Raw genomic sequence first — 26683 nt, 5'->3', positions numbered from 1 at the left:
CATCTTTGTTAACTTTAGTGGTTACACTTTATTTTAAGCTTCAGTTATTAACTATAAACTAGATGCTTATTATCATGCATATTACTAGGATATTGTCTGTTTATGAGCACTTATAAAGCTCATATTAATGCCTTATTCTGCATGACCTTATTCTACATCCCTTAATCCGACCCAATACCTAAACTTAAACACTACAAAAACTACCTTACTAACTATTAATAAGCAGTAAATTAGGAGTTTATTGAGGCAGAAGTCGTGTTAATAGTGAATATATGTTCCCCATACTAAAGTGGTACCAAAACTTAAGATAACATGCAGGAAGAAAAGAAAAAACATTACGCACAGAAGTGGACTTTTTTTGTTGTAATTGCGATTACATTTTATTGAACGATAATCGGATTCATCCCGCACCAGATGTGGGCCGGATCTGACCCGACACTGTGCTGTCTGGGTATATAATGATATACGAGCAAACCTCTGGAGTATAGATTGGAATGACACTGTAAAGTTTGGTGTGTGTGAAGAGGAGATAAAGTGAAATAAACTCTTAAATGAGTATTGTGGACGTTTTCATCCCACTCATCTGAAGGAAGACGAAATAGTAGGGATGGCTGACGCGAAACTGACGTTTCGACGCTGTGTCGAGATCCAGATGTTTCGAAACACTGCTCCGAGCTGTGATTCGACACACCCGTGTCACGTGACGCGCTAAATGAAGCTTCAAGTGTTTCTTTAGGAGGGCCTGTCGAAACTCCTCTGATTAAAAGAGGCAGAAATATCACACACACACACATCTATATGAACCTAATTCACCACAGTTTAAAAGATAGGAGAGGAGAGAGATTTATAGTGCGCTTTGGTTAGTTATATTTAGACTAGATTTGAATGAGATATATTGACTGATAGGTAGAGACAGTGACAGATAGTTATAAAGGCTAGGGACACATTCATATACTGTAAAAAATGTTGTTAGTTTTTGTTGGTTTAACTTTAAAAAGTAAGTAACCGGTTGCCTTAAAATTTTGAGTTTATTGAAATTAAAAATGTGAGTTGATACAATGAAGGAAATTGGTTTAATGAGTAGAAACTCAAAATTTTATTGTATCTGAACCACATTAAAAATTTGATAAATCACAAAAATAGCACAATTTGGCTCCGTCATCACAAATAAAACACACACAATTACCCAATATGCTTACAAAATCTTTGAATAATATTTTAATATTTGTATTTTAATTTCAATGAACTCAAAATTTTAAGGCAACCAGGTAACTTTTTTTCTAAATATTTTTTTATAGTGTATAGGCTAAGTTAGATAGTGATAGATAGCACACCATAAGACAGAGATATATAATTATATAGAAGATATATAGATAGATATGGAGGCTCCAGATAATAGATGTCATACATCTGTGGGAGCATTTCCATTTGGAAACACCACTGAAGTGAGATGTGTGTATTGTGTATTGCATTGGCCCAGAATGCATGAGCCACTAACTTAATTTTCAGTAATTTTCCTTCATTTGTATGTACTTGCTAAAAAATATTTGTGCATGCCAGCAACAAGTGTCCCTTATAGGTAATTTTTCAAAGGCTGGAGAAATTATATGTTATAAAAAGTCGACTAAGTCCTTCAACAGCAGAGCAATTCATATTTTTGAATAAAAATGTTATGTAATTGTTGCTTTATAACCTTAATTTTGTATGATAAAAACAAAACAAAAACTAAAGTTATTTACAACGAGGAGGCCTCAGGTTACAAAACCAAGTAGTTGTCTGACAGATGTAAAAAACGTTTATTTTATTTTAACACAGTAGATCACTGTCAAGGTTATTTCAGATCAATACACACAAGTGTCCACTAGATGGGGTGATGGAGACGGTGTGTCGGTGTGGTTTCGAAGCGTGGGCACATTTGCTTCAACTGTTTCACGAAGCCTCGGTCTGCCCATCACTACGAAATAGCGCAGTGCATGGTTTTGTCCACTACTAGGAATAGTTCATCCAAAAGTGAAGTGGTCTTTATGCAGCCTAATGCATGATACAACAGTATTAAAGTTTGTGTTGGAGTGTAGAGTGTTATCAACAAGTGCCATTTGTTAACCGCAGCGCTACCAAACCACAGAGCCAACCCCGTCAGGAGAGCCTGGAGATCCACCACAGGCCCTTCAGACACAAATCAAAGCCTGACACGCGCTCGCTCGGCCGCATCAAAGCCTGAGGAGCATCAGCAGGAGGGGTGTGTGTGTGTGTGTGTGTGTGTGTAGCGCCTGCTATGGAGCTCAGGTTGACCACAGTGAGCGGATGGCAGATGCGGAGGCGTGAAGCTGCGCGCTTCAGATGTTTCCACAGGAGGCTTTACGTCACTCGTGCTGCATCATTTCTGCACCTCTAGCATGGATACACTTGAGCTCCTCTGAGGTTCATTCTGGTGTTACGCATCACGTTCTGAGCTCCTCAAGAGCCAATGAGGTTCATTCTGGTGTTACACATCACGTTCTGAGCTCCTCAAGAGCCAATGAGGTTCATTCTGGTGTTACGCATCACGTTCTGAGCTCCTCAAGAGCCAATGAGGTTCATTCTGGTGTTACGCATCACGTTTAAGCTCCTCAAGAACCAATGAGGTTCATTCTGGTGTTACGCATCACGTTCTGAGCTCCTCAAGAACCAATGAGGTTCATTCTGGTGTTATGCATCACGTTCTGAGCTCCTCAAGAACCAATGAGGTTCATTCTGGTGTTACGCAGCACGTTTGAGCTCCTCAAGAGCCAATGAGGTTCATTCTGGTGTTACGCATCACGTTTGAGCTCCTCAAGAGCCAATGAGGTTCATTCTGGTGTTACGCATCACGTTTGAGCTCCTCAAGAACCAATGAGGTTCATTCTGGTGTTACGCATCACGTTTGAGATCCTCAAGAACCAATGAGGTTCATTCTGGTGTTACGCATCACGTCTGAGCTCCTCAAGAACCAATGAGGTTCATTCTTGTGTTACGCATCACGTCTGAGCTCCTCAAGAACCAATGAGGTTCATTCTGGTGCTACGCATCACGTTTGAGCTCCTCAAGAACCAATGAGGTTCATTCTGGTGTTACGCATCACGTTTGAGCTCCTCAAGAGCCAATGAGGTTCATTCTGGTGTTACGCATCACGTCTGAGCTCCTCAAGAACCAATGAGGTTCATTCTGGTGTTACGCATCACGTCTGAGCTCCTCAAGAGCCAATGAGGTTCATTCTGGTGTTACGCATCACGACTGAGCTCCTCAAGAACCAATGAGGTTCATTCTGGTGTTACGCATCACGTCTGAGCTCCTCAAGAGCCAATGAGGTTAATTCTGGTGTTACGCATCACGTTTGAGCTCCTCAAGAACCAATGAGGTTCATTCTGGTGTTACGCATCACGACTGAGCTCCTCAAGAACCAATGAGGTTCATTCTGGTGTTATGCATCACGTCTGAGCTCCTCAAGAGCCAATGAGGTTCATTCTGGTGTTACGCATCACGTTTGAGCTCCTCAAGAACCAATGAGGTTCATTCTGGTGTTACGCATCACGATTGAGCTCCTCAAGAACCAATGAGGTTCATTCTGGTGTTACGCATCACGTCTGAGCTCCTCAAGAACCAATGAGGTTCATCCTGGTGTTACGCATCACGACTGAGCTCCTCAAGAACCAATGAGGTTCATTCTGGTGTTACGCATCACGTCTGAGCTCCTCAAGAGCCAATGAGGTTCATTCTGGTGTTACGCATCACGTTTGAGCTCCTCAAGAACCAATGAGGTTCATCCTGGTGTTACGCATTACGTCTGAGCTCCTCAAGAACCAATGAGGTTCATCCTGGTGTTACGCATCACGATTGAGCTCCTCAAGAACCAATGAGGTTCATTCTGGTGTTACGCATCACGTCTGAGCTCCTCAAGAACCAATGAGGTTCATTCTGGTGTTACGCATCACGTCTGAGCTCCTCAAGAACCAATGAGGTTCATCCTGGTGTTACACATTACGTCTGAGCTCCTCAAGAACCAATGAGGTTCACCCTGGTGTTACGCATTACGTCTGAGCTCCTCAAGAACCAATGAGGTTCATCCTGGTGTTACGCATCACGTCTGAGCTCCTCAAGAACCAATGAGGTTCATCCTGGTGTTACGCATCACGATTGAGCTCCTCAAGAACCAATGAGGTTCATTCTGGTGTTACGCATCACGTCTGAGCTCCTCAAGAACCAATGAGGTTCATTCTGGTGTTACGCATCACGTCTGAGCTCCTCAAGAACCAATGAGGTTCATTCTGGTGTTACGCATCACGTCTGAGCTCCTCAAGAACCAATGAGGTTCATCCTGGTGTTACGCATCACGTCTGAGCTCCTCAAGAACCAATGAGGTTCATCCTGGTGTTACGCATCACGTCTGAGCTCCTCAAGAACCAATGAGGTTCATCCTGGTGTTACGCATCACGTCTGAGCTCCTCAAGAACCAATGAGGTTCATCCTGGTGTTACGCATCACGATTGAGCTTCAATGTTCCCTAAATGATTGTCTTGATCGATTATGACTTTTTGCATGATTTATAATGTCAATCTCATTTATTTTTCTGTCTGTCCTATGTCTTATGGTAATTCGATGTTTAATGATGTCTTATAGATCAGGGGTTTTCAAACTTTATGATGCCAAGGACCCCCAAATACGACGGACCTTTTATGAGGGACCCCCTTACTAAAATCCAATCAAAGTGTGACATTATGAATACAACATATTGTTTCCAACCATAAATTGGCTGTACTCAGTGTTAAACCTGAAGAACAACATTTTTCAATGATAAATAATTTGTACAAGCAACTTTCCCAATACATTAAAGCGGGGGTGAAATGCTGTTTCGTGCATACTGATCTTTTTACACTGTTAAAGACTTGGATTCCCATCCTAAACATAGACAAAGTTTCAAAAACTAATGTTGGACGTTTGATGGAGTATTTCTGTGTCAAAAATACTCCTTCCGGTTTCTCACAAGTTTCAGAGAGTTTTTTTCGAGTATGGCTCGGTTTGACGTTAATAGAGCGGAAGGTCCTTGTATGGGCCGTACGGGCTCTTCTCCCGGTAGGGTGCGCGCGCGCGTGACCAGAGCGAGAGAGGAAACGCACGCCCGTAAACACTCTCAGCTGCAGATCCAGTCATCCGTGAACACTAATGTCGGTTATAGTCCGCGCTGCGCTCCACTTCATTCCTCCACTTTGACATTAAGCGACTTCAACACTTCAGCACAGCATTCCGGGAAGGCAGCGCTGCATTTGAACCGATTTGAACGCAGAAATGTTTCAGTCGCATCGCAAAGTGGATCTCCACACTCCTAGAAGTGTGTTTTTGACGGAGCGGTCCCAGCGATAAAGGTTCGGTCCTGCTTTGGAAGCAGCCGGTGAGTAAAACTGCTTCAAATGTCTGTGCTGTCGGCTATCGTCGCGCGAGTAAACATCAGTAAACGACACGATCGCGTGCTTCGTCATTCAAATGCGCTAACGTTACTCCATTGCTGTTCTCTGTATAACGTTACACTAGTCTGACATGCAAAACCGTTTTGCTTGCTACTGCTAAGGTTTAGTCGCATACAATAGTCCATAAACCGAATCATGTCCTCATAAACTGCGAGTAAACACACAAATGTTGACAGGCCACTAAATACAGTCCATACCACAGAGACGGACGTCCTGCTGTTGCTGCTTCTATTTCAGCCTCCGAATCATATCTATTAGCTGAGATAGCCATGGGTTTCTCCACGCTTGAGGACGTCACCGCTTTGTTCGCGATCGTCATTCTTTAGCTTCGCCCACTCGATACGCCTCCAGCCACTCGTTTTTTCCAGAAAGACTCGGTACAGCCCATATTTCTTTTACAAATATAATAAAACTAAAGACTTTTTGAAGATATGAAGGATGCAATACTACTCTATAGGTACTCAAGATGGACATGAGATTGACTGAAACTGAGTGTTTCACCCCCCCTTTAATGTAAGCAGTTTACATACTGCGTAAGAATACTGCCTTACAACCCCAATGAGCGAGATAAAGGGGACTATTGTGAGAAAAACTCACTAAAGATACAAAGCAAATGCATACAATTCTAGAAAGTATATATACAGCAAGAAATGAAACATTTAGAACGAAAACAGATTGTTTGGTAGACTTTAACCATTTTTGCTTTGTCTTTTTATTCTCTGAAAATCCAAATCCCTGTTGTAGAACACGTTGGTAAATAAACTTTTACTTTGTATCTGCACTTTCACTCAAGCACTTGATTTTTGTGTGTCGTCCACCATTGTACACAAGTAATGACTGGTTCAAACAGGACTACGACTCAAAGCTCGATGGACACAGACGAAACAGTGAAGGTTTTTGTAGCGCATTAGTTTAATTTAAGCAGTGCTGGAAAACCTGCAGAGTTTCGCTCCAAAGTCTCCAGGATGGGCTGGAGCTGAACTCTGCAGGACGGAGCATTAAAGCGCACTCATGTTAGTGACAGATGCATGCGGGACAGAGAGATGGAGGAACAGTATACACACCTGCAGGGCCCACACCAGTCCGTTTGTTGGTTGAGGCCAAAGCGAGCACGGCATTTCTTTGGCGAGCCGGGGTCTGAGCGAAAGGCAGCATGCGTGCACACAGGGAAAAAGAGCCAGAAGAGACAGAAGAGTGAGGCAGAAGGAGAAAGAAGCCGCCAATGCAGAGAGGTTAGCCATCCGCACACCAGGAGAAACAGAAAAGCAATCACAATCAAGACTCTCTCATAAACAGAGCCATATCATATTAGCCTAGAAATCTAGACGCACCCTAGTGGCAGCAAATCTAATCTGCCGCGAGTGTCGTCTAGCGACTCTCAATACCCTTCTGAGCTGCAAACGCCAAACTCCGGTCGGGCCAATCACATCGTGTATAGAGTCGGTGGGCGGGGCCATAATGACGACGGCCGAGTTGCGTTTGCGTGCTTCTAGTAAACACAGAAACTGGTGAATGGCGGTCTTTCGAATCAGCTTTGACCGCGACTCTGGAAGACTTGGAGTTAAGCTTTTCTCTGAGAAAAGAACAAAGAACGGCACTGAAGTCATTCTTAAAAAGGGAAGATGTGTTCGGAGTTTAGCCGACCGGATACGGTGAATGTTTAATCTGTCAGCGAGCTCTGCTTCACCTTCGTTGCTCTGGTTGGTGTAGCGCTATCCTATCGCGTGCAGAGGGAGTTTGACAGACAGCCGTTTATCCCGCCCCTCAGATTGAGCCGTCAATGGTGAGTTTCCAGACCAAACATCTTGATGTGGGTCCGTCGTCAGGCTACTATAATATCACATCGTCTGTGCATATTGCCTACTACTGCATGTAATATACAGTCTTGTTCAAAATAATAGCAGTACAATGTGACTAACCAGAATAATCAAGGTTTTTAGTATATTTTTTATTGCTACGTGGCAAACAAGTTACCAGTAGGTTCAGTAGATTCTCAGAAAACAAACAAGACCCAGCATTCATGATATGCACGCTCTTAAGGCTGTGCAATTGGGCAATTAGTTGAAAGGGGTGTGTTCAAAAAAATAGCAGTGTGGCATTCAATCACTGAGGTCATCAATTTTGTGAAGAAACAGGTGTGAATCAGGTGGCCCCTATTTAAGGATGAAGCCAACACTTGTTGAACATGCATTTGAAAGCTGAGGAAAATGGGTCGTTTAAGACATTGTTCAGAAGAACAGCGTACTTTGATTAAAAAGTTGATTAGAGAGGGGAAAACCTATAAAGAGGTGCAAAAAATGATAGGCTGTTCAGCTAAAATGATCTCCAATGCCTTAAAATGGAGAGCAAAACCAGAGAGACGTGGAAGAAAACGGAAGACAACCATCAAAATGGATAGAAGAATAACCAGAATGGCAAAGGCTCAGCCAATGATCACCTCCAGGATGATCAAAGACAGTCTGGAGTTACCTGTAAGTACTGTGACAGTTAGAAGACGTCTGTGTGAAGCTAATCTATTTTCAAGAATCCCCCGCAAAGTCCCTCTGTTAAAAAAAAGGCATGTGCAGAAGAGGTTACAATTTGCCAAAGAACACATCAACTGGCCTAAAGAGAAATGGAGGAACATTTTGTGGACTGATGAGAGTAAAATTGTTCTTTTTGGGTCCAAGGGCCACAGGCAGTTTGTGAGACGACCCCCAAACTCTGAATTCAAGCCACAGTACACAGTGAAGACAGTGAAGCATGGAGGTGCAAGCATCATGATATGGGCATGTTTCTCCTACTATGGTGTTGGGCCTATTTATCGCATACCAGGGATCATGGATCAGTTTGCATATGTTAAAATACTTGAAGAGGTCATGTTGCCCTATGCTGAAGAGGACATGCCCTTGAAACGGTTGTTTCAACAAGACAATGAACCAAAACACACTAGTAAACGGGCAAAGTCTTGGTTCCAAACCAACAAAATTAATGTTATGGAGTGGCCAGCCCAATCTCCAGACCTTAATCCAATTGAGACCTTGTGGGGTGATATCAAAGATGCTGTTTCTGAAGCAAAACCAAGAAATGTGAATGAATTGTGGAATGTTGTTAAAGAATCATGGAGTGGAATAACAGCTGAGAGGTGCCACAAGTTGGTTGACTCCATGCCACACAGATGTCAAGCAGTTTTAAAAAACTGTGGTCATACAACTAAATATTAGTTTAGTGATTCACAGGATTGCTAAATCCCAGAAAAAAAAATGTTTGTACAAAATAGTTTTGAGTTTGTACAGTCAAAGGTAGACACTGCTATTTTTTTGAACACACCCCTTTCAACTAATTCAACTAATTGCCCAATTGCACAGCCTTAAGAGCGTGCATATCATGAATGCTGGGTCTCATTTGTTTTCTGACAATCTACTGAACCTACTGGTAACTTGTTTGCCACGTAGCAATAAAAAAATATACTAAAAACCTTGATTATTCTGGTTAGTCACATTGTACTGCTATTATTTTGAACAATACTGTACCACATACTGCATATGCTGCTGATGACGTCACAGCCACAGTGTATTTAAGCCCAAAGTATACTTCAGTTTTTGTATGTGTACATGCACAGTCAAGCCTTTCAAAGCATGCTCCATCAGAACACATGAACCGAGAATCTCGCATCCGTGTCCAGTTTTGCACTATTAATGTCTCCAAAAGCAGTGTTGCCACAGTCACTTTGAAAAAGTAATCTGATTACTGAATACTCCTTATAAAAAGTAACTTAGTTACTTTACAGATTACTTGATTTTAAAAGTAACTAAGTAAGATTACAAGTAACTTTATTTGTTACATTCAGCAGTTTCCGACAACACTCCTGCCGCCTCAACACAGAAATGACGACCGTTTCTGCCAACGCTCACTTTACTGGAAGTGCGTTTTTAACAGTTACGTCAACAATATATCTCCTGACATTTTAAGTTAAAATTAAAAAATATTTCCTGAAAAAATACTCTCCCTGAGACACAAGAAGAAAGCAAAAATATATATTTTTAATTTTTTAACTAAGGAAAATGACTAATATAGTAACACACAGTGACTTGGATAAGTTACTTTAATCTGATTACTGGTTTGGAAATAGTAACGCGTTAATAAGTTACTGGCATCACTGGTTATAAGTGATAAAAATGTCTTTGTAATTGCTTAAAGAGTGCATCTCTTAGGGTGTGTTCACACTTGTCATTCAGTTCTTTTTTCTCATGCATTTGTTACCACTATTGTAATTAATTTCTATGTAAAGCACTTTGAATTTCCATTGGGTATGAAATGTGCTATACAAATAAACTTGCCTTGGTTGGTTCTTTTGGTCCGGACCATAAAGGAAATGATACATTTAGTCCTAGTTCGGCTTAACGTATATTTTTTGTAATGTAACTTAACGAACTGCGTTAAAAGCACTCGCTGTATGTGTGAGCTATCAACGGGCTTATGAAACGTGTAACTGAACCGTGTGGTCTTGAGCCTTCTGTCCTTAGGGTCGCATCTTGTGACATCACGTCCGGTTTTTTGGTGTTTATTTGCTCTGAATGCGATTTACAGTTTGAACGATTGGTTTTATATGTGTTTAGATTTTTTCTGATATACACTCTTAAAAATAACGTTTTCAGAGCCATTGGTCCCAGAAGTATTTTTTTCCATTCATTTTTCTAATAGGGGCTTTTAAAAAAAGTCTCTGTTAAAGCGTTATAAGCCATGAAAAAAATGCTTTAAAATATTGAATATAAACACCAATCAGGCATAACATTATGGCTGAATATTGTGTTGGTCCCTCTTTTGCTGACCCGTCTCTGATGGACTCCACTAGACCCCTGAAGGTGTGCTGTGGTATCTGGCACCAAGATGTTAGCAGCAGATCCTTTAAGTCCTGTGAGTTGCGAGGTGGGATAGATCGGACATGTTTGTTCAGCTCATCCCACAGATGCTCGATTGGATTGAGATCTGGGGAATCTGGAGGCCGAGTCGACGCCTCGAACTGGTTGTTGTGCTCCTCACACCATTCCTGAAGCATTTGTGCTTTGTGTCAGGAGCATTATCCTGCTGGAAGAGCCACAGCCACCAGAATACCGTTTCCATCAAAGGCTGAACATGGTCTCAGCAATGCTTAGGTAGGTGGAGCGTGTCAAAGTAACATCCACATGGATGGAGGACCCAAGGTTTCCCAGCAGAACATTGGCCAAAGCATCACACTGCCTCTGCCGGCTCGCCTTCTTCCCATAGTGCATCCTGGGGCCATGTGTTCCCAATGGTCACCCTGACTGGTCAGCGGCTATGCCGCCCCATACGCCTCAAACTGAGCTGCTCTGTGTATTCTGACAGCTTTCTATCAGAACCAGCATTAACTTCTGGAGCAGTTTGAGCTCCAGTAGCTCGTCTGTTTGATCGGACCCCACGGGCCAGCCTTCGCTCCCCACGTGCATCAATGAGCCTTGGCCGCCCATGACCCTGTGGCCGGTTCTCCACTGGTCCTCTTGGAGCACTTTTGATAGATACTGACCACTGCAGACCGGGAACAGCCCACAAGAGCTGCAGTTTTGGAGATGCTCTGACCCAGTCGTCTAGCCGTCACAGTTTGGCCCTTGTCAAACTTGCTTATGTTTTAATATTTTGAAAGACTCCACATTATTCGCAGTGCTTAATGGGAGTGGGCGGAGCTAAAGAACTCTTTTGGCGTGCTTTGCTTGTTTCGCCTCTCTGATTGGTGGAATTTCTGTACAGCATGATGGGTAACGTAGGTTTTCACCACAAATTACACCGTATTAAAAAATAAAAAATAAATGTCCCTATTGAGAAAATGAATGGAGTTTTTACTTCCAGAACCCGACTGATTGGCATCGATGCTTGCATGAAAAACCTTTTTGACGGAAAACACCCCGTATTATATAAATGAGTGTGTGTTAATAAGCAGAACGGTCTTAGTTTGATATATGACTGTGGACACACAAACATGTACCTGAGCTGGAGTCCTGCTGCTTGTCTCGTTTCCTTCGCTTCTTTTTGCCCTGTGGTTATGAGAGATCAGAGAAGGGTTGTGAACACGCTGGCCGTCATCATCACACACACATTTGAGCGTTAAATCATGCTAATAACACTTATGTATCTGTGTGCCATGCCTGAGCTCTGCTTTCTTCCACCCCCTGCTTTCCCAAATACACATTGAGTGTGTGTATGTGTGTGTGTGAGAGTGTGTGTGTGTGTATGTGTGTGTGTGAGCGGGAAAAGACACATCTGCACACGACAGCAGTTAATATCTTTGCGTGGGTTGTGTGTTTCCTGTTTGCATGTAGGTGATGAATCTAAATGTAGGTGACATTTCTGTTCACATGTGATGCGTGTCAATCTCAGAAAGAAAGAGAGAGATTACTTTCTGAAAATATTCAAATATTGAATTTAGCAATAAAAGAAGTCATGCTAAGGGCTTAAATGGTTCCTTACTGAGAGTGTCTGATCTCTAGATGTGGCCCGGGTCCCTCCTTCAACTTGAATCTATGGGAGCATTGGGCTGTGTTTTCATTCAAATATTTATTTATGTATTATTTATTTCAAAGTAATATTGTCAGATAAACATAAGCTCCTACATAAGCTGACATTAGTTTCCATCCAAAGCTGCAAATTTATCTTGGAATATCGCATAAAACATTTGCGTATAAAGCAGCGTTTCCATCGCATGCGCTCAAGAGAACAAAAATCGTCACTTTCTGGTGCAGATTATCTGGAATAAAAACTGGAAGGGAAATTTCTGTGGCTCTTTTTATTTTCCTGCATTATAAATGCGGTCATGTTCTCTTGCGGTCGGACGCTGGTGTTTGGGAACGTAACATTAAACCAAATCATTCTGATCACAGACTTTGACTCAGGCATTTTTAGAGCCACCAACATTTGAGATGCTGCGACGCCATTGGTCCGCTGGTTAGGCCAGCTATCCAATCACAGCCTCCGTTGCAAAGTCACGTCGAGTATTTTGTTGTGCATTTATTGGGTAAATGTGTTTCCATTCTAGCGTATGCACACTTATTCTTATCGGATAAATTTAGTGTTTTAAGCGCATTTTTAGAGTTTCTTTGAGGGTTTTTTTACGCGATGTCCCAAAATGCGTGGAAGGAAACATTGCTAATGAAGTTGTCTTAGACACGCTAAAAAATGCTGGGTTGTTTTAACCCATATTTGGTAAAAAATATGGACAAACCTAACCAATTCTATTTTTTACACGATGGCTGGGTTTGTCCATATTTTACCCAAATTTGGTTTAAAACAACCCAGTGTTTTTTAGAGCATTGTCGTTTAATGCCAAATGAGTGATATGAGAAGTCATCTGTGACAAAGTCTCCAGCTTCAAGTCAACATGAAAGCACATTTGCAGCCCACTGCACCTCCATAATGTCATATATTTCCCATCCGACGCTTCCGTTTCAGGTCAATCATCATTTGGTTTTATTAGTTGAATACGGTCACTGAATGCTGGTTAACATTAATGGCGTTAACTAAGTGAAATAGGCTTCTTATCATAATTCGATTATTATAGTTAGAATTTACATTAGGGGTGTAACGGATCATAGTTGATCCATACCCAGACAGCAGCATAATGTCGGCCCTAATCTGGAGCATATGGATTCCACACGTACCAGATGTGGGCCGGATCTGGGCCGACATTATTTTTCTGTTTGGGTACGGACCAGAACCCCGCGGTTTGGCATGTATGCAATTCGCTGATTAGTTGCAAAGTTAAACCATCATAGAGTCAACGTTTACCATTCAAGTGAGTTTAAACCATTTAAGTGCAAGAAGAGGCGAAAGAGAACTCAATTCGGTACTCGAGCAAACAGAATGAATTAATCTTTCATGTCTTTTTGTGTTTGCATGGAAACATACACACAAAACACCGTCTTCACAAGTATTCACATGAACACAGTCGGTTGTGTCTTAAGTGAATGTAAATAGTTGGGAAAACGTGTGTACAGGCCCGGTTCAACAAAAGCAGGAGCACGTGAGATGCTGGGATAATATCATAGTGCAAGCTTTGGTAAAAGCTCAATCGGACCCACTTTATATTAGGTGGCCTTGACTACGATGTACTAACATTTTAATTAATCATTTGATACAATGCACTTATTGTGTACATACATGTTTTTACATTGTACTTACATTTTCAAAAATACCTGCATGTCTTAAACTGACCCACGCCACCACACCGGTCCCTAATTCTACCCGTATCCACCTCAATATCAACAAAAGTGTTTTCCAATACAATTCGAACACAGTAAGTGCATCGTACATATTTTTTGATGTAAGTACATCGTAGTTAAGGCCACCTAATATAAAGTGGGACCGCTCAATCTGTGTTTGCGCTCTGGAGAGCGTCAAAGGTATCTATTTACAGCGGTGAGAAATGTAGCCAATCACAGTCATGTCTGTTGATCTCTTGAACGCATTGGCCAATCAGAGGCGTTTAAGTGTCAGAATTCTCTCACAGGGTTTTTCTGCACACTCGCGAATCGCGCAGAGATTCATTGAGCAGTGTAGACAGCTTCACTGCTTGTAATGGAAGTCTGCGAGATTGCGATGAAATGAGATAAGTGACAGATTTTTTTGTGAATATAAGGGAAGGCTCTTTGTATGCTTTTCGAGGCTATATAATGTATTAAGAATTTGAATAAAAGTTTTGTTTTTCATACTTCTAAGAGAACGACCAATGATACGCTGCAAAAGTGACCTACATATTGATGTGAGAATCACTCTTAAAATGGCACTGATTGACATAGCGATAATAAAAGCATGGGACAAAATATGTCAACATAGGTGTGTATTAAACAAGGCAAATGCAGACTACTAGATTATTAGAAACAAATTTTCATATCAATATTTTGAAATTCTTTTCCACCGATTTGTAAGCGTAATGACTTGTAAATAATCGTAATTGTCTCACTCAACTGCATATTGCTATTGTAGTGATGTTGAAGTCGTAGCTTACACACTACACCTGCACTGGTTCAGGAAGCACCGTCGGTGATTTGATTCTGGACCCGGGCCTGCATGTGTGTCAGTGTATTGGATCCGTGCATTCGCTCTTAAAGTGACAGCACCCTAATATTCTATTATATATATTCTAATATTCTATACACTCCCCTAAAGGATTATTAGGAACACCTGTTCAGTTTCTCATTAATGCAATTATCTAATCAACCAATCACATGGCAGTTGGTTCAATGCATTTAGGGATGTGGTCCTGTTCAAGACAATCTCCTGAACTCCAAACTGAATGTCAGAATGGGAAAGAAAGGTGATTTAATGCAAATTAAATTAAAAATAAAGTGTTTTGTCCCTGAAATCTCCCTGCAAAAAATGCTTTTCTTACTTACTTTCTTACTTTTCTTTACTTGTTTCTAGTCCAAACATCTAAAAACTCTTCAAACAAGAAGTATTTACTAGACAAGCAAAAGTAATTGTCTTGTTTTGGGGAAAAATAACTCAAAATGAAGAGAGTTTTTGCTTAAAATAAGATAAATAATCTGCCAATGGGGTGAGAAAAATAATCTTGTTTTCTGTTTGAATTAAGATTATTTTTCTCAGCCCATTGGCAGATTGGGTGCCTCTCTTATTCCTGACTGTGTTTGATAATAATGTTTGAACTAGCTTTTGCTGTGGTACCGAAGTACTTAAAGTTTCCGTTTTTTTGCTGATCGGAAAATGCCCCAAAAAGCGCGATCTGCTCGGTGAGTTTTGTGGTCCGCCGCACCCCTTCTTTACATGCATGTTACTGAAAGCTGAGAGTTTGTTCACTGGATCTGCTCCTCCTTCACTCTTACTGCCCACATGTTGGATTATTCTGGAGTTATTTGAGGAAAGAGGAAGCACTCACGTAGTTGTCGCGGGCGGACCAGCTGGGATAAAGCTGCATGTGAAGCTGCCGCTCCTTCCGCGCTAGCTCATAGTACTTAGCCTGTTCCTCGCGGGTCAGAGCGTGCCACTGTAACACACACACACAGAGAAGTCTCAGATCGTGCACAAACACATCCTGATAACACACACATAGTAGGGTGACCAGATGAGATTGGCTGAAATTTGGGATGGGGGTGATATATGATATTAGACTGCGTAGCCTCAATCGCTGTCCATCGTGCTTTCCTTCTAATTAGATTTCTCCACAGAGTCCTGTTTTTTGCTTGCCGAGCCCAGCTGCCTAGTGGGATCTGTTTATGCTTGAGATTTCATTTGACTGTGTCTTTAAAGTGCAACTTTGACCTGCCTATGCCACGGTGGCCCTCTTTGAGCTGGGAGTAGATAATCTGCTTTGGCAGTCGACTATTGTCCAGTCTGCTAAGATGGCCAGCCCATCTCAGATTTCACTGTATTAAAGTTTCGTACATACTAAGTGTGATGGTTTTGTCTAGTAACTCTTTGTTGGATATATGGTGCCTCCATTTAATGCCTAAAATTTGTCTCAGGTGTCTCATCATGAAGGCGTTTAGGTTGTGTGCGTGGGTCATTTAAACTGTCCAGGATTCTGCTCCGTAAAGAAGAGCTGGGAGAACAATTGCACGATACACTGCACATTTTGTATTTATGATGAGGTCTTTGTTGGACCAGACTCTTTCTTTTAGTCGGCCAAATGCCTGCGAAGCTTTAGATTTGCGTAGATATAATTCGGCACCTAGTTTGTTATTGTAGGTGACTATTGCCCCGAGGTATTTGAACTCAGACCTTTCTGCCTAATGCTAATAAACTTAAACGAAAATAACTAAATAATTGTGTCTAGTGAAGTATTTTTGAACAATTAATGTCCTGATTGCAGGATGACTCAACCTCCACAGACAGTTCTTATCGTTTATCAGACAATAACTACTCAAGATTTTGCTTTAGTATAATTTTTGGGAGAATTTGGTCCGGATTTGGGTCTGACGTCTGGTCACCCTAACACAGAATGCTGACCGACCCGTCGGCCCAGGATCTGGTTGATGGCGGCGCTCTCCTTCAGCGTACACTCTGCGATGACTTTCGCCCGCATCTCCTTCATGTACAGCATGAACGCGTTCAGAGGCTTCTTTATCACCGGCTTCTTCGGCTCCTTCTCACGCTTGCCGTCAGGATGAGATTTGCTGAGGACAGAAGAACAGAGTTAATGCTCACACTAGGGGTTGCACGACTAGTCGACTTTAATGCTCTGTCATGACGCTTTAAGCTTGACGTCGACTAGTCGCTGGGTGGTTGATTATGATTTGGCTTTTTAAACTCTAGTGAGTGTATAGTGTTGCTGTTTGCGCATAAACAACATCTGCAAAGTTACGGTGCTCAAAGCAAAGGGAGATATCACAACAAACGGCTGTAGAGACTACAACGAGCTTCTTCACGGGTTAGTGACATCTCTAAAGCTGAAGATCAAACCAAGGCTTTCACTGTATTCAGATACACACACACACACACACACACACACACACACACACACACACACACAGCCCCTATACCAACCTACCCATCACAGGAAACATTCTGCATTTTTACTTTCTCAAAAAAACTCCTCCTGTGTGATTTATAAGCCTTTTGAAAAGTGGGGACATGGGTAATGTCCTCATATTTCAACCTCTCCTGTATACCTGTGTCATACCCATGTCTCTCCCCCCCCCCCCCCCCCCCCCCCACACACACACACACACACACACAAAAGTACAAAATCAAAGCATGAGATTCTTGAGGCACTTACGGATAGATGTTCCTGTCGAAATGGTCATGCTCCTGTTTGCCTGACGGAGGCACTATAGCGGGGTGAGGGATGCCTGTCGGGTGCATGCCGGACTGAAGCATCAGAGAATGAGAGAACCTACAAACACACACAAACACACACACACACGAACATGAACAAGGTTATTTTAGCCCATTATTAAAAGGGAACTCATTCGGCATCAGAGTAAAGACAATGCGTTAGAAAAATACATTACTACTCAACAAAAGTTTGTATGGCAACCCAAACATGTAATCCTTAAAACGTACTAGTATCTATTTTCATGCTTCTAGTCCTTATTCATTTGATTCTAGTGTTTATTGAATTGGTACCAGTACTTATTTATTACATATTAGTACTTATTCAATAGATGCTAGTACTTATTTTGATAGTAACTAGTAACTATTTGCCATTGGATTCTATGAGGATCTGTCATTCAGAAAACAACTACTCAGTTCTGACTAGTATGCATTTATTATACTAGTTGTTATTCAATATATCATACTACTTATTCAAAATATACTATTACTTATTCATTAGTTACTAGTAGTTATTCAATAGATACTAGTAGGTACTTATTCATCAGTTACTAATACTAAATCATTATACATACATTAGTATCTTTTTGTAATTGTAACTAGTAACATTTCTTGTCTTACTAGTCACAACTGCTTTTTTACTCTTCTTAAGTTAGGACTAGTCAGAATGGCCACTGTAGAGTTCAATTAAATATCTTACTAGTAACATTTGGAATAAATACTATCTAATAAATAAGTACTAGTATCTAATTAATAAGTAGTATTAAATTAATAAGTACTAATATTTATTGAATAAGTACTATCTATATAATAGGTACTACTATCGAATTAATAAGTACTACTAACTAATGAAAAGATACTAGTGTCAAATTAATAAGTACTAGTATATATATAATAGGTACTAGTATGTAATGAATTAGTATTAGAATCGAATAAATAAGTACTACTAACTAATGGAAAGATACTAGTATCAAATTAATAAGTACTAGTATTTATTGAACAAGTACTAGTATCAAATTAATAAGTACTAGTAGTTATTGAACAAGTACTAGTATCAAATTAATAAGTACTATATAATAGGTACTAGTATCTAATGAATTAGTAGCCTACTATCTTTTAAAAAGGTATCTAAAGAATAGGCACTAGTAGCTAATGAATAAGTACTAGATCTAAAAAAATAATAATAATGTAGGCTACTAGTAGCATAAAATAGATACAAGTTTGTTTTAAAGATTAAATATGAACCCGGCTTGCCATAGTTTGAGTTTAATGACTAAGCGCCATTGCATCCTGTGGCCAGCAGCTGGCGCTGTATCTGCACGGCTGAAGCTCACTGATCCTCGGTCTGCATGAAGGACAACAAGCATCCGATCTCAGGGAGACAAACATCGGTTCAAAGCCAGCTCTTAGCAGCGCTAATATATGAGCAGATGATCCGACTGAAGGAGGATTACAGCGGCTCCTCCTCCAGCAAAGCGCCCTCGACACGACGGCAACTGAAGAAAGATGTGCGGCGTCTGCTGACATCTGAGTAAAACCATTTCCACAGCTTGGATTTATTACTCCATGTAAGCATATTAACATGATTTGTTCTTCTAATTCGGGTTTTGAGTTACAAAGTGAAACCACAGGCGTCTTGGAGCGGGAGCCCGTGGACCGGCTGACCCGTCCTCGGAGAGACCGAGCCGGGACAAACAGCTCGAAACTGAACGGCAACTTACCGACCGGAACCGGACACACTTATGGGTCTGTTGTGTCCTGTCTATGGTTGTGTCTAAGGATACACACTCACAATAACTCGTTTTACTGTTAATATTGCAGCATACAACCTTCTGGTTCATCACCGTGTTTAAACACTGAGCCCATACACTTGCCCAGAAACCAACACTACAATGAACAATACTAAGCAACACTTATGTTGCTTGGCAGAGATTAAAGCATAACTTATATAATAAAATATTAGTTTTCTCATATTCTGAAAACAAATATCTACTACAGACATCACTACTGTGTATGTGCTCAAAATTTTACACACATGTGAATCATTTTTTAACAAAATAAGGGATCATACAGAAGGCATGTTATGTTTTATTTATTGCTGCCCTGAATAAGATACTTTACATAACAGATGTTTGCAGTACAGAAGACAGAAAACCAGCTGAATTTATGAAAATGATCCATTCAGAAGTTTATGAACTATTGATTCTTAATGCTGTGTGTCGTTCCCTGATTATCCACGGCTGTGTGTGTGTGTGATCGATCCAAAATAATTCTGTCTTGTGAACTGTAAACTTCCGTTATGTAAAATATCTTCTTCAGGACAACACTAAATAAAACATAACATGCATTTTGTTTTTGTATGATCCCTTTTATGTAGTTAAATTATTCACATTTTTGCAGATTCTGCAAGGGCCGTGTAAACATTTGAGCACAACAGTATATAAAATAAATATAGTTTTTTAGTTTTTCAGTGTTGCAAGAGATTAGTGCCTGAATTTCAGAAAACTAAAAACAACACATCCACTCACATTAGATGAAAAAACGGTCATGTATTTCATATTTGTGCCACTCGTGTGGCAATTGCCAACAATGCATTGTATGGGTCAGAATTACCCATTTTTCTTTTATGCCAAAAATAATTAGGATATTGAGATCATGCTTCATGAAGATATCCTGCCGTAAATAAATCATAAATGCATTATTGGTAGTAATATGCGTTGCTAAGACTTTATTTGGACAATTCTAGAGGAGACTTTCTTCATTTTTAGATTTTTTACACCCTCATATTCCAGATTTTCAAATAGTTCGGCCAAATCAAACCATACAATAATAAAAGATGATTTATTCAGCATACATCTCAATTTCAGAAAAATGACCCGTATGACTTGTTTTGTGGTCCAGGGTCTTATGTGTTTTACCCGACTCTGTCAAATTTCATGGAAACCAAAGAGGGACGAAACGACCCCCAAAACACACACAAAGACAGCAGAGTTCATACGGCCTTCCCCAAACACATCCACAGGCCGAATGAGATCACAGAGAAACACTTTAACCAGCGTTTGACTGACGGAAGGACATGTTTAACGCGTGTCTGCGTAATAAAGCACATGTTAGCTGTGACGGGTTCATTCAGTTCAAGCTCAGATGAAATTATTTTATATAACATCACACTTCTCAGTTTTGCAGATTGGTGGGAGAAGAGCCATTCACGCTGGCTAAATCTGATCAGATAGGCACAGAAATAGAGAGGAGCTGAACTGGCACTGAACCCGTGACGCTTTTTAAAGGGTTAGTTCACCCAAAGATGTAAATTGTGTCATTAACTCCTCCTGTGGTTGGCCAGCCGTCAGACCTCCGCTCATCTTCACACACAGATGAAGATATTAGTGTTGAAATCCGATGGCTCAGAAAGGCCTTCATTGACACCAATGTCATTTCCTCTCTCAAGACCCATAAAGGCACTAAAGACGTCGTTACAAAGCCCATCTCACTACAGCGGCTCTACAGTCATTTATGAAGAGGCCAGAAGAGTTTTTGTGAGCAAAAAAACTAAGTAACGACTTATATAGTGATGGGCCGATTTTAAAACAAAGATTTGAACCATTATGACTCAGTGAATCGATTCATGCTTCGAATCATGAATTGATTCACTGACTCATAACGGTTCGAATCTTTGTTTTGAAATTGCACACAAAAACTCTTCTGGCCTCTTCATAAATGATTGTAGAGCCGCTGTAGTGAGATGGGCTTTGTAGCGACGTCTTTAGTGCCTTTATGGGTCTTGAGAGAGGAAATGACATTGGTGTCAATGAAGGCCTTTCTGAGCCATCGGATTTACACACTAATATCTTCATCTGTGTGTGAGGATGAGCGGAGGTCTGACGGCTGGCCAACCACAGGAGGAATTAATCACACAATTCACATCTCTGGCTGAACTAACCCTTAAAAGGGTTATTTCACTATAAAATGAGCCTGTGATGTTCATCTGCTGACCTCCAGGGCATCCAACATGTCGGTGTGTTTGTTTCTTCAGTAGAACACAAGTGAAGATCTTTAACTCAACCGTTGCTGTGTGTAGGTCATATAATGATGTGAATGGGTAACAATACTATGAGAGCAAAAAAAAACATGCTTAAGACAACATGCATAAAGAGCCCTGTGGCTCATGACCACACATTGATACCTTAAGACACAAAACGATCAGTTTGTGTGAGAAATCGAGCTGTATATATATATATATATATATATATATATATATATTAATATTTACCTCAAATACGACGCTATATCCAACAGCCTTCACTTCCGGTAATGAAGGTCAATATACACGATCTGGCTCATATTTCCAGATCTTGTATATTGACCTTCCATACCGGAAGTGAAGGCTGTTGGATATAGCGTCGTATTTGAGGGAAAAAATTGCTCTCATAGAATTGTTACCCATTCACATCATTATATGACCAACACACAGCAACGTTTGGCGTTAAAAATCTTCATTAGTGTTTTCCTGAAGAAACAAACACACCTATGCCCTGGGGGTCAGCAGATGAACATCACAGGCTCATTTATGTGTGAACTGTCCCTTTAAGCGAGGCTGTGTTTAGCGTGGAGTTGGGCTGACGGCGCTGCGGCACACACACGGCTGAAGCGGGCTGGCTGGGCTCTGGTACTGTACCTGGGGTAGGAGGAGCTGCTCTGGAGGCTGGAGGAGAAGGACTGTCTGAAGCCGCAGGAGGGCAGAGGATAGACAGGCTGATTGGGCCTGTGGGTCACGGGACACAGTTAGGCCACATTTACACTGCATGGATAAAGTGACCCAATTCTGATTTTTTCCTCTCGTGTGGCACAGATCGGATACGGACGTGAAGGTGTAAGCAGGAAAAAACGCATGAATTCTGATATCCTCAGATCGGATTCAGGCCTCATTCATATGTGGGAATAAATCCGATATGAATCGGATACGTGCATTTGAGTCTGCCATGTAAGCAGTCCAATCGGATATTGCCCAGTAAACGCAAGTCGGACGGCATTGAAAAAGGGACGGAGGCGAATGACGTCAGGTGGACACGAACTGCGGTCAAGAGCTAGTTTTGCCAAGTCCGCGGTTTTCCTGCAGAATTGGGCTCCTTTAAAGGAACACTCTGCTGTTTTTAGAAATAGGGATTATTCAACTTCTCTCCTACATTTAGATATGTGGGCAAATGCATTTTTGTCTCAGTGCATGCATTGTTTTAGTTTGGCAGGGTCGCCGCTAGCTTAGCTTAGCATAATGAATGAAATCCTATGTTGCCAGCTAGCATGTCCTGAGTAAAAGTGATCCATAAAAATAAATAAAAAACCTACCTAATTACTTCTTGTGGCCTGCGTATTCACGAGTACAAATAAAGATGCAGATTAAGACTAGGCGATTTAGGGAGATATTGACTTGGGACTATATTATGGCACAGAGATATCACGGCTCTCATCCTCCAGCTGTTGAGCGATCGCAATGTGTTGTGTGAGATCTCCGCTTCGCCTGTGCTTCCCCATAATATAGTCCCAAGTCAATATCTGCCTAGGAATCTGCTCTGCATTGCTATTTGTACTCGTGAATACGCAGGCCACAAGAAGTAATTGGGAGGGGGGTTTTTTTGGATCACTTTTACTCTGGACATGCTATCTGGCAACATAGAATTCCATTCATTATGCTAAGCTAAGCTAGCGGCGACCCTGCCAAACTGAAACAATGCATACACTGAGACAAAAATGCATTGCACACATATCTAAATGTAGGAAAGAAGTTGAATAATCCCTATTTCTAAAACCAGTGGAGTGTTCCTTTAACACAGTTTTCAGTTGCAATTGGGCAAGTTTTGTTGAAACTGGCAACCCTGCCAAGGGCTCTCCTCTTTTTCTCCGCCTTATGAGAGAAATGTTTTGCTGGAAAAGTGTGGAAAGTAAAACATTGTATAATCATTTTGTCTGCGTCCATCGCATATTGCGCCGTTCTACTTTCTTTTCCGGTTACGAATGTCTTGGGCTGTTTCGCCAGTGTACAGTGTAAATGCAAATATCGGATACGGGTCGCTTTTAAAAGATGATGTAAGCGTGTCGTCAAAACAATCAGATATAGTCACCAAATCGGAAATGTGCATCAAGACCTGCAGTGTAAATGCGGGCTTAGAGGAGCCGCCTCCCAAAACAAGTCCCGACTCAATGACCAATGACTGACGGAGCGAGGGAAACTCGGTGAAAGGCACTCGATGTTACTAGGAGTGCAGCACGACACACACACACACACACACAATGAAACCGCTTCACAATTCGCATCACTCCGCGTGTTTCCACCAGATCTACACTGCCAGCATTTCTCACAGCAAGTGCCAATGGTGGAGGAGCAAACCCGTTATAACTACAAAAAAACACTGTTATCATGTCACAGAACGCAGTTTAAAGAGATTTTTTTAGCTGATAATGAAGTAGTTTAGACCTCAAACATGCACCTCATACATATATACAGTGGGTATGGAAAGTATTCAGATCCCCTTAAATTTTTCACTTTTTGTTATATTGCAGCCATTTGCTAAAATCATTTAAGTTCATTTTTTTCTCCTTAATGTACACACAGCACCCCACATTGACAGAAACACACAGAATAGTTGACATTTTGGCAGATTTATTAAAAAAGAAAAACTGAAATATCACATGGTCCTCAGTATTCAGAACCTGTGCTGTGACACTCATATATTTAACTCAGGTTCTGTCCATTTGTTCTGGTCATCCTTGAGATGGTTCTACACCTTCATTTGAGTCCACCTGTTTTTGATTATACTGATTGGACTTGATTAGGAAAGCCACACACCTGTCTATATAAGACCTTACAGCTCAGTGGATGTCAGAACAAATGAGAATCATGAGGTCAAAGGAACTGCCTGAAGAGCTCAGAGTCAGGCCATCCTTAAAAATATTCTTGTTTGCCGTAACCCGACTGACCCTGTCAATTTAGGGCCGACTCAATTTTTTATTTTTTTTCCCTTTTAGTCCGACCGACTTGCCGGTTGTAAATTGGCTTTAAGACCGACCAATTTCTTTTACTTTTCAAACAACTAATACAACAGTAATAAAATAATATGAATTATATTTTAGTAAGTATTATAAATGTATAAATTGCCTGGACCATACAAACGAAGGCTACGTTCTTTCTTTTATAGAAAAACCAGTGACGTCATCTGTGTTTACACTATGGTTAACGGATGTCACACTATGGCCTGCACGTGCGTTCGTTTCGGCTCGGCTCATTCTCTCATTCACTGTAACGTTAGACTGTTAAAGCCCTGTCGGAGATTTTGCCGCATTGTGTGACAGGAGTCAGGACCATGGACACGTTACACACACCAGGCAAGTGCACTGCAGAGGGGAGGGCTTTGAGCCCCTGCCCTTTTTGAAAATTAATCAAAAGTGCCCCTCTCAACATTTATCATTACTATATTGGGGCGAATAAAACAGAATTTGAATTATAATTAATATAACGTGTACAAAACAGTAACAAATGGCGGAAAAGCCGTTTATCTTGTCCCTGTCAGTCTGAAATATCGTTGTCATAACGCGTTGCTATGGGTAGCGTGTGTTCTGCTCGACCCCAGCGCGTGGTGGGAGCGGCGGCACTGGTTGTAACGTTAAAAATAATGCTTTATGTATGGTTCTGTCGATGGATACACGTGCACTACAACAGCGGTTATAAAAGAAAAACGTGGGCAAAACGGTCTATCTTGGTAAACTGTGTTCAATGCATGCGAGTGCTGCCGTATGACCAGTCATTTTCGCCATCATCACTCAGTATATTCGCCAGAAGACGCGAATGAGAAGAACCCTCTGCAGTGAGAGAAGATCTGTCTCTGTGCGCAGCGCGCGCACGTCTCACAGCGCGCGCACGTCTCACAGCGCGCAAATATTGAGTTCTTTCAAGTCTTGCGTTTGAACGGATAAACTCACACAAAAAGTATGTCAACATGTCGATCTTGATGAGTATCCATCAGACAGTCTGTATATGCCTTAAGAGAACTTTATACAGTCGAGAAAGACGATGCATATCTCTGTATTAGGTCTTAAAGGGGCAGTAGCCTTTACTGCTGTCTGTCAAACAAAAGATAAGGACTCACTCACTGCTCTTGATTGAATAGCTGGTTATAGCTACTTAATTAATTGAATTCATAAAAACAACTTTTTGCTTTTTAATATTCAAATGCACTAGTCTATATCACCAGATGCGTTGGTCTGGCAAGAAGTGCAAGCCACTTCAGAGACAGATAGTTGCGTGTTCAGATTTAACACAATCGAGCGTAAAAATAAGAAACATATCACGGGAAAATACTAAAACGGGAAGACAGCGGGAAAATAGCTAAAATACGTGAGAAACCCGGGAAAAAAGGGAGGGTTGACAGCTTTGAGTCAATGACAGCTAGCTGGTGGTTGGACCCTTTTCTTAAAGAATGCACCTGAAATTTATGCAATAAACATGTTTTTGACAAATATTTCAATTTGTTTGTGGTCTATATAGCCTGCAATTAGCCTACACGCCCGAAGGCACGGCTTGAAGACCCAGTCAGTGATGTCACGATATGCCAATTTGTTTAAATTCATACCTACATAATCACCATCACCAAAAATGTACTTTTTTTTTTGTATTAAAATTTGGAGAAAAAAAATATAGACCTACCTACCGACCCTTTTTAAAAAAATTTTTACTGTTACTGCAAACCAAAATATTTTTAAGGATGGCCTCAGAATTGTGGCAATGCACAGATCTGGCCTAGGCTACAAAAAACTTTCTGCTGCACTTAAGGTTCCTATGAGCACAATGGCCTCCATAATCCTTAAATGAAGACGTTTGGGACGACCAGAACCCTTCCTAGAGCTGGCCGTCCGGCCAAACTGAGCTATCGGGGGAGAAGAGCCTTGGTGAGAGAGATAAAGAAGAACCCAAAGATCACTGTAGCTGAGCTCCAGAGATGCAGTCGGGAGCTTTATGGCTTCGGAAGCCTCTCCTTAGTGCAAGACACATGAAAGTCTGCTAAAAACACCTGAAGGACTCCAAGATGGTGAGAAATAAGATTCTCTGATCTGATAAAATAGAACTTTTTGGCCTTAGTGTGTGGAGAAAACCAGGCACTGCTCATCACCTGTCCAATACAGTCCCAACAGTGAAGCCTGGTGGTGGCAGCATCATGCTGTGGGGGTGTTTTTCAGCTGCAGGGACAGGACGACTGGTTGCAATCGAGGGAAAGATGAATGTGGCCAAGTACAGGGATATCCTGGACGAAAACCTTCTCCAGAGGGCTCAAGACCTCAGACTGGGCCGAAGGTTCACCTTCCACCAAGACAATGACCCTAAGCACACAGCTAAAATAATGAAGGAGTGGCTTCACATCAACTCATGACTGTTCTTG

General features: G+C 41.3%; 2 protein-coding genes across 12 annotated transcripts in view; both read right to left on the bottom strand.

The window, feature by feature from the left end:
- The window catches only part of ube2b (ubiquitin-conjugating enzyme E2B (RAD6 homolog)), a 254975-nt gene that overhangs the window by 76712 nt on the left and 151580 nt on the right, over window positions 1–26683 (bottom strand). The window lies entirely within an intron of this gene.
- tcf7 (transcription factor 7) overlaps window positions 1–26683 on the bottom strand; it is a 94151-nt gene that overhangs the window by 2636 nt on the left and 64832 nt on the right. For 2 of the 11 annotated variants that reach the window (XM_067422920.1, XM_067422925.1), the window contains exons 6-12: window positions 21934–22020; window positions 17203–17319; window positions 16438–16600; window positions 15364–15471; window positions 11943–11993; window positions 11461–11509; window positions 6545–6617 (exon numbers count right to left, since the gene is read on the bottom strand). In XM_067422920.1, the coding sequence (XP_067279021.1) occupies window positions 6545–6617; window positions 11461–11509; window positions 11943–11993; window positions 15364–15471; window positions 16438–16600; window positions 17203–17319; window positions 21934–22020 (648 nt within the window). The remainder of the gene's footprint in view (window positions 1–6544; window positions 6618–11460; window positions 11510–11942; window positions 11994–15363; window positions 15472–16437; window positions 16601–17202; window positions 17320–21933; window positions 22021–26683) is intronic. The other 9 variants (XM_067422921.1, XM_067422927.1, XM_067422926.1 and 6 more) reach the window with 6 other exon arrangements.

This window comes from Pseudorasbora parva, chromosome 18 (assembly GCF_024679245.1).
Source record: "Pseudorasbora parva isolate DD20220531a chromosome 18, ASM2467924v1, whole genome shotgun sequence".
In the NCBI taxonomy this organism is placed as follows: domain Eukaryota; kingdom Metazoa; phylum Chordata; class Actinopteri; order Cypriniformes; family Gobionidae; genus Pseudorasbora; species Pseudorasbora parva.
Note: the sequence above shows the minus strand (reverse complement) of the source record. Positions and strands in the feature narration are given on the sequence as shown.